Consider the following 15,929-nt stretch of genomic DNA (forward strand, 5'->3'; position numbering starts at 1 on the left):
GAAGATGTCATCTTGTTTGTGCTTCTGCTCACCCATGTTCAGCATTTCCTCTCACCTATACCTCTGTCATTTTGAATCTGTATAGAAGTGTGGATTTACTGACATTACTTACACTTCACTCTTACTCTGGATCCTGTTTTATTCGAACGTTTCACAACAGTGTCCCTGGAATGCAATGGCATACACTGACATGTGTGAGATAGCTGTCAGAAGTGAAAGATAACCACCCTCTTTCGTGCCTGAACGGTCTCTAGATGTTGTGTCTGGTCTTGATAAATATTTTTTTTCAGATTCCTGAATGAAGACGTAGAGTTGATCCTTGGCAAGGTTGCTGATGATACAAAACTGCTAAGAGTGTCTGACACATTAGAAGGCTGTGCTGCCTTTCAACCAAACCTGGATAGAATGGCAAGTTGCTCAGAGGGGAACCTGATGAGTTTCAACAAGAGCAAGTGTGGAGTCCTGCACCTGGGAGAAATAACCACATGCATCTGTAGAGGTTAGGAGATGATCTGCTGGAGAGGAGCTCTGCAGAGCTCTGTAGCCTGATTGCCAACAGTTTTCACTTGAGCCAGCTGTGTGCTTTGGTGGCCAAAAAGACCTATGTAATCCTGGAATGCATTAAAAAGAGCAAGGTTGAGGGAGGAGATTCTTCTACTCTATTATGCCCTGGTGAGGCCTCATCTGGTGCACTGTGCCCAGTTCTGAGCTCCTCAGTTCTAAAAAGGCTGGAGTTTTCTAGAAAGCATGTAGCAGAGGTCAACAAAGCTGATTAGCAGCCTGGGCCATCAGTAGTAAGAAGAAAGGCTAAGAGTTCTGGTCGCCTATTTAGCAAGAAGTCTGAGGGGGGATCTCATCACTGTTTATAAATTTCTGAAGTGCAGCAGTCACATCAATGGGGGTGGACTCCTTTTGTTTGTGAGCAACAATGCTCCACACAAACACAATTAAAAACTTCTTTACTGTTGGAGTGACAGAACTCTGGAACAAGCTGCCCTGAGAGGTTGTGGAGTCTCCTTCTCTCGAGATATTAAAGAACCATCTGGAAGCTTACGTGTGCAGTTTGCTGTAGGGAACCAGCCAAAGCATAAGAAATGGATTCAGTGATATCTAAAGGTCACCTCCCAGCCCAGCAATTCTGTGATTCTCTAGTTCTGTTAACGTGAGAGAAAGGCAAGAATTTATTTTCCATTTGTCTCCCTATGTTCCGTTATTCTGTCTTATAAAAGCTACAAGTGAAGCCTTGATTCCCTGTGTGTTTGTGACAAGTGACAGTTCAATTTATTTTGCAGTAAGAAATGTCTACAAAGACACCTACATAGAGCATGGTTTTAGAATCCTTTCTATTATACAACAGGAGACCAATGATCACAGTAGTCCTATGATCTGCCCCACTACCTGACAAACACATTCACTACATTTTTTGGCTCTCCAATTTCACTCAGTAGACAAGTGTGAATGAACACTTGTCGTCTCATTGCATTTCAACAGATATGAATTTCTCCTGAACGAGAACACTAAAAAATGTGGAGGATCTGTCTTCATAAGAGAAGATGAAGAAGAAAATATGTAATTTGAGGCATAAAGAGTAGAAAATGGAAAAAAAGGTGACGCCAATCCACTTTGATACACAGGGAAGCATGAGAAGAATTGTCCCAGTACCCAGCCCTGCCAATGTGCCTGCTGCACATCTTGATCACAAATGGGGAACACAGGTACTCATATCTGCAGAAAATCTCGCATTTCCTTTCTCTTCTGAAGGAAGCATATCAATAATACCAAGGCTCCTGTGAACATCCTCTCAGAGCTCCCACCCACAGGGAAATGGGGACTGACTGGAATTCCAGTAGGTAGCTCTCACTTTGCAGCAGTTTCCTTCCAATACTATCTCTGCCTTCAGTCCATGTATGATTGATGCATATAGCATCTGGAACCCCGAATTCCTGTGTGTTGGCTGCAAGCAATATTTAGACTTACTTTGCTGAGCTGTAAGAAATATACAAAAGGCAGGCGATTAGTGCATGTTCTCGGAAACAATTCACTTAAGTCACGATTTTTCTGACGGAGGTCAAAATAGGAAAACTCCCACTAAATAACCAGTGACTTCAAAACATTACACTGCATGCTCAATTCACTTGGAAGACATCTGGAAAAGTTTATTCGGCATCTCATTGCAACTCTATTCTTATGTACTACTGCTGAACGAGTACAGTGAAAATTGATGAGTAAAAAAAATTCTGGGTAAAAAACAAATTTTCTAAGAGAGAATTGAAGGACAAGAAATGAAAAATGGCAAAGATGAAGAGAAACGGGCACGATGGGCAAAGAATGCGGAGAGGCAGTTTCCGCAACGAGCCACATGATGGCGCTCTGAGCTAAGGAACGAGCGATGCGATCGGGGGAAGGGAGGGGAAGACCTTCCGGTGCCCATGGCAAAGAAGGCAGAGAAAGAGCGAGCGGCGGGGAGGAGGACGCGCGTCCCGTGAGGAAGGATTGTGGCGGCGAGCGCGGGCAGAGGGCTGGGAGCGGGCACGTCGTGCGGTGGTCGGTGCAGGGCGTGGAGAAGGAGCGGCGGGTGAGGGCGATGGGCGTGGGCGGAGCGGCGCGGCGGAGCTGGGGGGCCGCGGTGCTGGTGCTGCAGGCGGCCTGGGCGCTGGGCGGCGGGCAGGTGCGCTACTCGGTGCCGGAGGAAGCCGAGGCCGGCACGGTGGTGGGGCGTCTGGCGCAGGACCTGGGCCTGGAGGCGGGCGAGGCGGAGGCGCGGCGGCTGCGTCTGGTGGCGCGGGGCCGGCGGGCGAGCGTGGAGGTGAGCGGGGCGAGCGGGGCGCTGGTGGTGAGCTCGCGGCTGGACCGGGAGGAGCTGTGCGGGAAGAGCACGCCCTGCGCCCTGCGCCTGGAGGTGCTGCTGGACCGGCCGCTGCGCGTCTTCCACGTGGAGGTGGAGGTCACCGACATCAACGACAATGCCCCGCGCTTCCCCGCCGCCTCCAAAAACATCAGTATGTGGGAAAATTCCCCTCTGAATTCGCGGTTCCCTCTGGAGGGCGCATCGGATGCGGATATCGGTTCGAACGCGCAGCTTTCCTATACACTGAGCCCCTCCGAGCACTTCGCTCTGGATGATAAATCCCAGAGTGAAGACCTGAAATCTCTGTTTCTTGTATTGAAGCGACCTCTGGACCGCGAGTCGCTGTCCGAGCACCGCTTGGTGCTGACGGCGAGTGACGGTGGCAGGCCGGCGCTGACGGGCACGGTGCAGCTGGTGATCTCGGTGCTGGACGCGAACGACAACGCGCCGCAGTTCAACCAGTCGGTGTATAAAGTGCAGCTGCCGGAGGACGCTGCGGTGGGAACTCTGGTTTCGAGGGTGGCAGCCACTGACCCTGACGAGGGAATTAATCAGGAGTTTTCATACAGCATCGTGAGTTCTGTTCCTGAGTCACAGAGAGAAGCATTCAGCATTGATCACCACACGGGGGAGATCAGACTCACGGGTCCCTTAGATTTTGAAGATGTCCGCCAACACGAGTTGCAAATCGAGGCAAGAGATAAGGGAACACTGCCATTATCAGGCCACTGCAGCGTCATCGTGGAGGTGCTGGACGTGAACGACAACGCGCCCGAGGTGTGGGTGACGTCGCTGTCGGTGCCGGTGTCCGAGGACGCGGCGCTGGGGACGGTGGTGGCGCTGCTGAGCGTGTCGGACCGGGACTCGGGTCCGAACGGGCGGGTGCGCTGCGCGGTGCGTCCGCCGTCGCCGTTCGGGCTGGTGGCGACGTTCGCGGGCTCGTACTCGCTGGTGCTGCGGGAGGCGCTGGACCGGGAGCGGGTGTCGGAGTACGAGGTGGAGGTGCGGGCGGAGGACGGCGGGGCGCCGCCGCTGCGCGCCATCCGCGGTCTGCGGGTGCCGGTGTCGGACGTGAACGACAACGCGCCGGCGTTCGCGCAGGCCGTGTACACGGTGCTGGCGCGGGAGAACAACGCGGCGGGCGCGGAGCTGGCGCGGCTGTGGGCGCGGGACCCGGACGAGGCGGGCAACGGGCGCGTGAGCTACTCGGTGGCCGAGGGCGGCGCGGGCTCGGGCTCGGGCTCGGGCTCGGGGTGGCGTCCGGCGTCGAGCTACGTGTCGGTGGACGCGGAGAGCGGTCGTCTGCGGGCGCTGCGTCCGCTGGACTACGAGGAGCTGCAGGTGCTGCAGTTCGAGGTGCGGGCGGTGGACGCGGGGGAGCCGCCGCTGTGCGGCAACGCCACGGTGCAGCTGTTCGTGGTGGACGAGAACGACAACGCGCCGGCGCTGCTGCCTCCCGCGGGCGGCGGGCCGGGGCCGTGGGCTGCGGGCGAGGCGGCAGAGGCGGGGTGGCGGGCGTCGGGCTCGGCAGCGGAGGCGGGCTCGTCGTGGTCGCTGTGGGCGCGGGCGGCGTGGGGTGCACCGGCGGGGCAGGTGGTGGCGAAGATCCGCGCGGTGGACGCGGACTCGGGCTACAACGCGTGGCTGCGCTACGAGCTGCGGGAGCCGCGGGGCGACGGCCCGTTCCGCGTGGGGCTGTACAGCGGCGAGGTGAGCACGGCGCGGGCGCTGGAGGAGGCGGACGGCCCGCGGCATAGGCTGCTGATCGTGGTGCGAGACCACGGGGAACCGCCGCTCTCGGCCACGGCCACGCTGAGCGTGTCGCTGGTGGAGGGCTCCGAGGCGGCGCTGGCAGTGGCGGGGGCAGGGGCGGTGCTGGCGGGCTCACCGGGTGTGAGCTCTGATGGCGGCCCGTCGGGGGCTGCAGCCGCGGCAACGGCGGCGACGAACGTGTGGCTGGTGGTGGCCATCTGCGCGGTGTCGAGCCTGCTGGTGCTGGCGGTGGTGCTGTACGGGGCCGGGCGCTGGGCGCCGCGGGCGGCCGTGCTGGCGGGGCCCGCGCCGGCGACGCTGGTGTGCGCCAGCGAGGTGGGCAGCTGGTCGTACTCGCAGCGCCACAGCCGGAGCCTGTGCGTGGCCACGGACAGCGCGGGCAAGAGCGATCTCATGGTGTTCAGCCCCAACTGCCCGCCGCCGCCCTGCCCCGCCCCGAAGGAGACGCCTCAGGATCCGCCCGCTCTGCTGGACACGGTCAGTTCTTCTCACGGGCCTCTCGCCCCTTCTTTTCATCCTGCTTTCTTTCTTGTTTCTTTCTTTCTCCCTCTTGTTCCTTTTCTCTCCTTCCATTCCTTGATTCATTTTCTCCTTCCTGAAGCTGGGAGTTCTGACAACGCTGCACTGTGTTATTCTATTTCAAAGTAGTGCCTTCCATGTTTTCTGTTGCTCATTTTTAGGGAACATGTTTCCAAAGTGTTTGGTTTGTAATTTTCTCTTTATATATGGTATTAGAATACTGTTAAGGAATCTTATTCATCATTTACAAGTGTATTGGTGTCTTCTACATTCTCGTACATCTTTTTTTTTTTGTTATTGCATATGTAAGTCAAGCACTATTGGACTGTATTCCACTTCAAATTACATCCATTCTTTGATATTCCATTACTGGACCTGTTGTGTGCATTTCTGTGAAGACATTTAACATTCGCATCTATGGCTTTGTTCATCCCGTATCTCTCCAGTTGCTGGTTCGGAATTTCATCCTGTGCTTAGCTGTTTTTTACCGGTGCTTTCCTCTGATGGAATAAGGTTATTTTCACAGAGGTACAATGACACGTGTTCTACTAAATCCATTTGTTATAGCGCGCAATACTGAAGGACTGCTCAGTATGAAGGGTCATTCTGTTGGTGTATTTCAACCACGCACTTTCTTCTGCATTTAATAATGCAGAGTGTGATTGTGCTGGTAACAGGTCTAGGCTTCTTTCATTCCCCTCAGCAAGAAACAAAATGCAGTGCATCACTTGTTACTTCAGCCTTTTGTCTATCCATGGTGTATGTTCTTACACATAAGTTCTTTAGATGAAGTCGTGATGAACATAGGAGAATAAATATGAACACTTCCTGTATCCTTTCCAAAACTGCAGACTGTCCTTACCAGTTTCTGCCAATGCTGTGTAGTTCCCTCTGAGAAAGTAAGAGCCCCGGTACTGAGCATGACTAATGCTTTTCTGCTGTGACCTCGGAGTGCTGACAGTGATTTTCCATAAGCGTGTGTTTCTTGTGTAACACTTGAAATGATGCATAGCAATGAATTTTGAGAACGTTGGATGAGTGGGTGGCTCGGGGTACTTTTGCCACACTCTTCTCTAGAGTTATCACTGAAAACCTTTTGAATGAGAATGGTTTGATTTTGCTTTATTAATTAATTTATGTAGTTATTTATTTTTGAGAAAATATTTTGGGGTATAAGCTGTCATATCTCTTGGTTACATGTGGTTCTCAAAGGTAATTGTAGGTACCAGTGCTTTCAGGAGTGTAGTGCTGGGATTATCGGTTCAGCTCCTGTTGCTGGTCACAGGGCATGCATTACTTGTGATATTCTCTGCCAGAGGGAAATCAGTGTCTCTTTTGATCTGTTAGGTCACCACTTGTACTCCACCAATCCTCTGTGTTGATGGTGTGCATCATTTCCAGGTGGAACTACAGAAAATCTGGAATTCACAAGTCATCACTCTGGAGGCAAAGAGTGCAGCATGTACTGTTCACTGTCATTGGCCCTGACTGTATTGTTATCAGTCATGGTTTCTTGTCAAAAAATACATCCTCATCTTCTTTCATTGTACATGGAAGGAGATGTGATGCACAGTGACAATTGTGCCTGAAGTCTTTTCTGATTGTAGTCTTGTGTTTTGACGGGATCTTATAAACCTTTTTAGATATTTTTTCAGTATTTGCATCAGTAGTGGTACGTTCACAGAGTGCCTGTACCTTTCTTAAAATGAAAAGAGAAGACCTTACTTGAAAACACACCTATACATTTCAAGAAGCATAACAGTGCCTTTCTCATTAGCACTGGAAATAGCTTTGCTTAGCTATATGTACTAACTCCATCTAAATTTGCAGAAGCATTGCACAACATTGCGAATCATCTGCAGAGGGACAACGAGGCACTGTGTAGATGGCTCTGCTTGTTTTGTGAGGTTGGATGTCTTGCTCTGATTGATGACTTGGGTCAATGAAGGGCAGAGTCAATGCTGGGTTGTGACAGGGAAGTGTGACTTGTGGTGGAGGTGAACACGGAGGTAGCACGAGGTGGATGCTGGCTGTACTCTTCTGTGTTCAACCTATTATGGAAATCCCGATCCCTGGGGGAAAGGGCAGTCATTGGAAGTCCTCCTTGCATGCCATAGGATAAGAATGAGTGTCGTTTTCTGTATCCATTGTTGAGAGTGGGACTTGGAGGTTTCCGGGAGGCTGTAAGAAATGGGAACTGGAGACCTTCCAGATTGTATGATAGCACATGATGTAGATATAAGTACAGTACATTGTCTTTATGTGTTCTGAATATGTCTCTCACTAGTCATGAATCCCTTCTGCTCCTCTTGGATTTCTTGAACGGTGCATAAACAGTTCTGGCAATTCTGAGTGACGGAGCAGGGAGATTCTGGGATAGTTCCGTCCTGTCATGATTGTATTGCCCTTGTATGCCATGCATAATCTGAGTGAGGTGAGGCTGCTGAGGGCCTCATCATTTCAAGGTCAGATTATTCTTCATAGTAAGGATGACAGTGCACTGGAACAGGTTGCCCAGAGAGGTTGTGGAGTCTTCTTCTCTGGAGGTATTCAAGACCCACCTGGGTGCCCCACTGGTCTAGGGAGTCCTAGACCCCACTGGTCTAGGGAGTCTGCTTTGGCAGGTGAGTTGGAGTTGATGATCTCTGGAAGACCATTCCAACTCCTAAAGTTCTGTGATTCTATGATTCTCCCTTCCTTTTTTACCTTGGATAGAGAAGAACCAAGCAGTCTTCATAGTTGTGGTGAATATTGCATACAGATAACATGAGATGAAGTTCTTTCTTTTCCTCTGTATCTTAAAGTGTTGTTTTCTTGATGGTGGATGCTGATTTTCCAGTATGACACACTGTGAATCTTTGTTTACTCTCCACATCTCTGCTTTAAGCAAATCGTGCTGGTGTGTACCAAGTTTGTGTTTTCAGAAACTGCGTTCTCCTTTTTACTGATGCTTCATAGGTTTATTCGTTATACGTGTATGTCACTGGCATGTAGACGTTTCTTTTAACACTCTTTTCACTTTGCTATCACAAGACCTTTCCGGAGAGAATGACACAGCACAAGGCGTGTTCAGTGTTCCATTTCCAAGTATGATATTATTTGTTTGAAACAGTGAACTATAGAAACAGATCCAGAATTTGAACAAATAAAGAAAGAATAAGTTTTCGTTATTAGGGAAACATTATTTAAAGCAGCAGATGACTTTAAAGGTCGCAGTGTAGTTTCAGTATATGCTGTAGTGCCAGGTTGTCTTATCTGTGGTGAGTGCTGTTAAAAACAATGTGATTCTTCCTGTATGTTTATTAAAAATATATGTTATAAGTGAGGAGAGAAATGTCTCCCACCAGATAGAGTTTCTTGTTCTGACACCTGCCTGATGCGGGAAAGAGATTTGGTAATCACATGTGAGATGCAGAATGCTGTCTACTTTCTGATGAATATATCCCTGAAGTTTTGGGAGAGCTGCTTGAAGCTGTACCAGTGTCATAATCTGTAAGAAATCAGACATAGTTCTCTTTCTCATTTCCATGTGTAAATATGCAGAATGTTGAGAGTTCACTTCCTGCTGCTGGGAGTAGCCTGCAGACAGTGTGTGTTTCTGCAGCTACCCAGCTGCTCTTGCATTTAGTGATGAGAGAAAGTGAGGATCAGCTCATCCATGGGTTGTGGTCAGGGTGGGATTTAGAACTGTGTCCAGGTTGTGGTGTGGGTGTATGTGCAGGTGTTGTGATAGTGACTGTGAGAGCGGTACCAAGTTCAACCTGGGTGTTTGGTCACAGGTGTCCTGAATAGTAAAGAGTCTCATGTGATGAAAATGTTAATGCTTGGTAGAAGATGTGGTGAATCAATGGCCAAGAGCTGGAAATGGTTGGCTGTGTATCCTTTTTGCCAAAGCCCAGAAGCTTCAAGAATTAAACATGGAGAATAGGTCAAGTACACTTGACCTGGGTCCTCTGAAAACCTTCAGAACTTAAGCTCTTGACATGAGAGGTTGGTTACGAGTCATTCCTTGTGGCAGCTCTTCTTCCTTGCAGTATGTTTTTGAGGTGTCTATCTGCTTTTTTCCCTGGGGATCTCCTTTCTGTATGGAGATGAAGAAGCAGTAAGGTGAGCTGCGCAGCAGATACTGTCGTCAGCAGGACACAGGGAGGCCTTCTATCAAGCAACTGCTGAGAGCAAGGCCATCTGTGAGGTGTGATGAGTCTCTGTGGGGCCCTGAGCAGTCAGATTCTGCATGTCTTCACTTGCTGTTGTGCTTGTGGCATTCCTGCTTGTGAAGTCATCTTTCACTTATGCCTTTATTCACTTGTGTTTACATTTGGAAGAATGTATATCAAGGAGCCATTTTTCTCAATATTGATGATCCTGGGTAAGTTCTCTGAATTTCTCTGAGATTTACGCTCCGCTGGTATTCCTCCCGAGGATGGGAAGAAGTTCACATTTTTATTGTTGATACTGGCAAACCTTATGTTTTATAGAAGTGCAATTGGATTGTTCACTTTTTTGTCTCCTGTTCTATGTATCTCATTCTGTTTATTTCTCTCCCACTGGAAATAGGTTGATGAGGGTGGATGAGATGTGGTGCACTGAGTTCTGGCTGCTGTCAGATCGCAGGCCTTTAAGGAGCTGGCTATAAGTCTGGGATCAGGATTTTCTACTTGAGTGAGTTGAGGTTGTGATGGACAGAATATCATGAGCTTTCAGGTCTCCCTTTTTCTTCCTTTGGATTAGGTATGAGGTAGGTAAAACTGTACACTAATAAGTGTTCACGTACTTTATCTTAACAAGCAGCCAGCACTTCAGTATGCTATGCGTAAGTAGTTCATATTAAAAGTATATGTGATAATTATGCAGTTGTACATGATCACCATACAGTTGTACATTTTGGCACAATTTAGATATGGTCTTTTCCCTTTGGATGGAGCATATATTTCCTGGGTATTTTCCTGTATGTCATAATCTTCAGGTAGTTATGTGCATACCAATGTGGGTAAGATACAAAGGCCCAGGAGAAAGTAGATTCCATGTTTGTATTTTGAATTTTGAATCAGTGGTGTAAGCCAAACTCTGTGGACATCAAGAAAAACATATGGATTTGGACTCCAGACATCTTTGCTGTTCCATAGAACCCTGAGAGACTTCAATACTTCAGTGGCTGATTTCCACATGAAATGGTGATAAGTTCGAGAATAAAACTGAAGAGAACCACATGTGGAAGTGTGTTCCTTGACCCTGTAGCATGTTCTCAGTTTGTGATCTGTGAGAGATGAAGATGCAAGTTGCTCTGAGCTTTGGCCTGCCTGCTGCTTTTGTGCAGTACAAGGTGTTGGTGAAAGCGAAGTGTGGCAGAGAAAAGCTGTGTGGATTGGTGGTCAATTTTCCCCTGTTGGTTAAGATGAATACCCTGCTTTTCAGTGACAGGGCAGAGGAGAACAAAATGTTTAGTTTCCGTCTCCAGCATACTTCCCACCAGTGTGTCTGCAGAACATGATGAGGATGGAAAGATAAAAAATACACAGAAAAAAAAAAAGGAAAATCCACTAATCCCCAATTCAAAGTCTCAATCTGGTGGTATGTGAAGATGTCATCTTGTTTGTGCTTCTGCTCACCCATGTTCAGCATTTCCTCTCACCTATACCTCTGTCATTTTGAATCTGTATAGAAGTGTGGATTTACTGACATTACTTACACTTCACTCTCACTCTGGATCCTGTTTTATTTGAACGTTTCACAACAGTGTCCCTGGAATGCAATGGCATACACTGACATGTGTGAGATAGCTGTCAGAAGAGAAAGATAACCACCCTCTTTCGTGCCTGAACGGTCTCTAGATGTTGTGTCTGGTCTTGATAAATATTTTTTTTCAGATTCCTGAATGAAGACGTAGAGTTGATCCTTGGCAAGGTTGCTGATGATACAAAACTGCTAAGAGTGTCTGACACATTAGAAGGCTGTGCTGCCATTCAACCAAACCTGGATAGAATGGCAAGTTGCTCAGAGGGGAACCTGATGAGTTTCAACAAGAGCAAGTGTGGAGTCCTGCACCTGGGAGAAATAACCACATGCATCTGTAGAGGTTAGGAGATGATCTGCTGGAGGGGAGCTCTGCAGAGCTCTGTAGCCTGATTGCCAACAGTTTTCACTTGAGCCAGCTGTGTGCTTTGGCGGCCAAAAAGACCTATGTAATCCTGGAATGCATTAAAAAGAGCAAGGCCAGCAGGTTGAGGGAGGAGATTATTCTACTCTATTATGCCCTGGTGAGGCCTCATCTGGTGCACTGTGCCCAGTTCTGAACTCCTCAGTTCTAAAAAGGCTGGAGTTTTCTAGAAAGCGTGTAGCAGAGGTCAACAAAGCTGATTAGCAGCCCGGGCCATCAGTAGTAAGAAGAAAGGCTAAGAGTCCTGGTCGCCTGTTTAGCAAGAAGTCTGAGGGGGGATCTCATCACTGTTTATAAATTTCTGAAGTGCAGCAGTCACATCAATGGGGGTGGACTCCTTTTGTTTGTGAGCAACAATGCTCCACACAAACACAATTAAAAACTTCTTTACTGTTGGAGTGACAGAACTCTGGAACAAGCTGCCCTGAGAGGTCGTGGAGTCTCCTTCTCTCGAGATATTAAAGAACCATCTGGAAGCTTACGTGTGCAGTTTGCTGTATGGAACCAGCCAAAGCATAAGGAATGGATTCAGTGATATCTAAAGGTCACCTCCCAGCCCAGCAATTCTGTGATTCTCTAGTTCTGTTAATGTGAGAGAAAGGCAAGAATTTATTTTCCATTTGTCTCCCTATGTTCCGTTATTCTGTCTTATAAAAGCTACAAGTGAAGCCTTGATTCCCTGTGTGTTTGTGACAAGTGACAGTTCAATTTATTTTGCAGTAAGAAATGTCTACAAAGACACCTACATAGAGCATGGTTTTAGAATCCTTTCTATTATACAACAGGAGACCAATGATCACAGTAGTCCTATGATCTGCCCCACTACCTGACAAACACATTCACTACATTTTTTGTCTCTCTCATTTCACCTGGAAGACATGTGAATGAACACTTGTCATCTCATTGCATTTCAACAGATATGAATTTCTCCTGAACGAGAACACTAAAAAATGTGGAGGATCTGTCTTCATAAGAGAAGATGAAGAAGAAAATATGTAATTTGAGGCATAAAGAGTAGAAAATGGAAAAAAAGGTGACGCCAATCCACTTTGATACACAGGGAAGCATGAGAAGAATTGTCCCAGTACCCAGCCCTGCCAATGTGCCTGCTGCACATCTTGATCACAAATGGGGAACACAGGTACTCATATCTGCAGAAAATATCGTATTTCCTTTCTCTTCTGAAGGAAGCATATCAATAATACCAAGGCTCCTGTGAACATCCTCTCAGAGCTCCCACCCACAGGGAAATGGTGACTGACTGGAATTCCAGTAGGTAGCTCTCACTTTGCAGCAGTTTCCTTCCAATACTATCTCTGCCTTCAGTCCGTGTATGATTGATGCATATAGCATCTGGAACCCCGAATTCCTGTGTGTTGGCTGCAAGCAATATTTAGACTTACTTTGCTGAGCTGTAAGAAATATACAAAAGGCAGGCGATTAGTGCATGTTCTCGGAAACAATTCACTTAAGTCACGATTTTTCTGACGGAGGTCAAAATAGGAAAACTCCCACTAAACAACCAGTGACTTCAAAACATTACACTGCATGCTCAATTCATTTGGAAGACATCTGGAAAAGTTTAATCGGCATCTCATTGCAACTCTATACTTATGTACTACTACTGAACGAGTACAGTGAAAATTGATGAGTAAAAAAAATTCTGGGTAAAAAACAAATTTTCTAAGAGAGAATTGAAGGACAAGAAACGTAAAATGGCAAAGATGAAGAGAAACGGGCACGATGGGCAAAGAATGCGGAGAGGCAGATTCCGCAGCGAGCCACATGATGCCGCTCTGAGCTAAGGAACGCGCGATGCGATCGGGGGAAGGGAGGGGAAGACCTTCCGGTGCCCATGGCAAAGAAGGCAGAGAAAGAGCGAGCGGCGGGGAGGAGGACGCGCGTCCCGTGAGGAAGGATTGTGGCGGCGAGCGCGGGCAGAGGGTTGTGAGCGGGCACGTCGTGCGGTGGTCGGTGCAGGGCGTGGAGAAGGAGCGGCGGGTGAGGGCGATGGGCGTAGGCGGAGCGGCGCGGCGGAGCTGGGGGGCCGCGGTGCTGGTGCTGCAGGCGGCCTGGGCGCTGGGCGGCGGGCAGGTGCGCTACTCGGTGCCGGAGGAAGCCGAGGCCGGCACGGTGGTGGGGCGTCTGGCGCAGGACCTGGGCCTGGAGGCGGGCGAGGCGGAGGCGCGGCGGCTGCGTCTGGTGGCGCGGGGCCGGCGGGCGAGCGTGGAGGTGAGCGGGGCGAGCGGGGCGCTGGTGGTGAGCTCGCGGCTGGACCGGGAGGAGCTGTGCGGGAAGAGCGCGCCCTGCGCCCTGCGCCTGGAGGTGCTGCTGGACCGGCCGCTGCGCGTCTTCCACGTGGAGGTGGAGGTCACCGACATCAACGACAATGCCCCGCGCTTCCCCGCCGCCTCCAAAAACATCAGTATTTCAGAGAATTCCCCTCCCGGTTCGCGGTTCCCTCTGGAGGGCGCGTCGGATGCGGATATCGGTTCGAACGCGCAGCTCTCGTATACACTGAGCCCCTCCGAGCACTTCGGTCTGGATATGCAGCGAGGAGAGGATTATCTGGAATCATTATTCCTGGTGCTGACAAAATCTCTGGACCGCGAGTCGCTGTCCGAGCACCGCTTGGTGCTGACGGCGAATGACGGTGGCAGGCCGGCGCTGACGGGCACGGTGCTGCTGGTGATCTCGGTGCTGGACGCAAACGACAACGCGCCGCAGTTCAACCAGTCGGTGTATAAAGTACAGCTGCCGGAGGACGCTGCGGTGGGAACTCTGGTTTCGAGGGTGGCAGCCACTGACCCTGACGAGGGAATTAATCAGGAGTTTTCATACAGCATCGTGAGTTCTGTTCCTGAGTCACAGAGAGAAGCATTCAGCATTGATCCTCTGACGGGGGAGATCCGGCTTCGAGGAGTCCTTGATCATGAAATCGTCCGATTATGCGAGTTGCAAATCGAAGCGAGAGATAAGGGTACGCCCCCACTGTCGGGCCACTGCAAGGTGGTAGTGGAGGTGCTGGACGTGAACGACAACGCGCCCGAGGTGTGGGTGACGTCGCTGTCGGTGCCGGTGTCCGAGGACGCGGCGCTGGGGACGGTGGTGGCGCTGCTGAGCGTGTCGGACCGGGACTCGGGTCCGAACGGGCGGGTGCGCTGCGCGGTGCGTCCGCCGTCGCCGTTCGGGCTGGTGGCGACGTTCGCGGGCTCGTACTCGCTGGTGCTGCGGGAGGCGCTGGACCGGGAGCGGGTGTCGGAGTACGAGGTGGAGGTGCGGGCGGAGGACGGCGGGGCGCCGCCGCTGCGCGCCATCCGCGGTCTGCGGGTGCCGGTGTCGGACGTGAACGACAACGCGCCGGCGTTCGCGCAGGCCGTGTACACGGTGCTGGCGCGGGAGAACAACGCGGCGGGCGCGGAGCTGGCGCGGCTGTGGGCGCGGGACCCGGACGAGGCGGGCAACGGGCGCGTGAGCTACTCGGTGGCCGAGGGCGGCGCGGGCTCGGGCTCGGGCTCGGGCTCGGGGTGGCGTCCGGCGTCGAGCTACGTGTCGGTGGACGCGGAGAGCGGTCGTCTGCGGGCGCTGCGTCCGCTGGACTACGAGGAGCTGCAGGTGCTGCAGTTCGAGGTGCGGGCGGTGGACGCGGGGGAGCCGCCGCTGTGCGGCAACGCCACGGTGCAGCTGTTCGTGGTGGACGAGAACGACAACGCGCCGGCGCTGCTGCCTCCCGCGGGCGGCGGGCCGGGTCCCTGGGCTGCGGGCGAGGCGGCGGAGGCGGGGTGGCGGGCGTCGGGCTCGGCGGCGGAGGCGGGCTCGTCGTGGTCGCTGTGGGCGCGGGCGTCGTGGGGTGCACCGGCGGGGCAGGTGGTGGCGAAGATCCGCGCGGTGGACGCGGACTCGGGCTACAACGCGTGGCTGCGCTACGAGCTGCGGGAGCCGCGGGGCGACGGCCCGTTCCGCGTGGGGCTATACAGCGGCGAGGTGAGCACGGCGCGGGCGCTGGAGGAGGCGGACGGCCCGCGGCAGAGGCTGCTGATCGTGGTGCGGGACCACGGGGAACCGCCGCGCTCGGCCACGGCCACGCTGAGCGTGTCGCTGGTGGAGGGCTCCGAGGCGGCGCTGGCAGTGGCGGGGGCGGGGGCGGTGCTGGCGGGCTCACCGGGTGTGGGCTCTGATGGCGGCCCGTCGGGGGCTGCAGCCGCGGCGACAGCGGCGACGAACGTGTGGCTGGTGGTGGCCATCTGCGCGGTGTCGAGCCTGCTGGTGCTGGCGGTGGTGCTGTACGGGGCCGGGCGCTGGGCGCCGCGGGCGGCCGTGCTGGCGGGGCCCGTGCCGCCGACGCTGGTGTGCGCCAGCGAGGTGGGCAGCTGGTCGTACTCGCAGCGCCACAGCCGGAGCCTGTGCGTGGCCACGGACGGCGCGGGCAAGAGCGACCTCATGGTGTTCAGCCCCAACTTCCCCCCGCCGCCCTGCCCCGCCCCGAAGGAGACGCCTCAGGATCTGCTGGACACGGTCAGTGCTTCTCACCAATTGCTGGCTTTTCGTTCCTTCCTTTTCTTCGCTCTTCCTTTTCTCTCCTTCCAATCCTTGCTTCCCTTTCCCCTTGTCACGGCTGCGTCTTCTGTCTGA

The 15,929-nt window shown here is 52.1% G+C and overlaps 2 protein-coding genes across 2 annotated transcripts; both read left to right on the forward strand.

Annotated features, from left to right (window-relative positions):
* The first annotated feature begins 2,401 nt into the window (after positions 1 to 2,401).
* LOC136047735 (protocadherin alpha-5-like) lies at positions 2,402 to 8,134 on the forward strand. The gene is made up of 3 exons (XM_065735030.1): positions 2,402 to 4,739; positions 4,776 to 5,098; positions 8,099 to 8,134. The coding sequence occupies exons 1-3, from the start codon at positions 2,585 to 2,587 to the stop codon at positions 8,132 to 8,134; spliced, it is 2,514 nt and encodes an 837-aa protein (XP_065591102.1). The 5' UTR covers positions 2,402 to 2,584.
* Positions 8,135 to 13,066: 4,932 nt separating this feature from the next.
* On the forward strand, positions 13,067 to 15,929 carry LOC136047736 (protocadherin alpha-2-like). The gene has a single exon (XM_065735031.1). The coding sequence runs from the start codon at positions 13,113 to 13,115 to the stop codon at positions 15,927 to 15,929; it is 2,817 nt and encodes a 938-aa protein (XP_065591103.1). The 5' UTR covers positions 13,067 to 13,112.

Source organism: Cyrtonyx montezumae, unplaced genomic scaffold (genome assembly GCF_038088225.1).
Source record: "Cyrtonyx montezumae isolate F1298 unplaced genomic scaffold, pur_monq_1.0 scaffold_18, whole genome shotgun sequence".
Taxonomy (NCBI): Eukaryota; Metazoa; Chordata; class Aves; order Galliformes; family Odontophoridae; genus Cyrtonyx; species Cyrtonyx montezumae.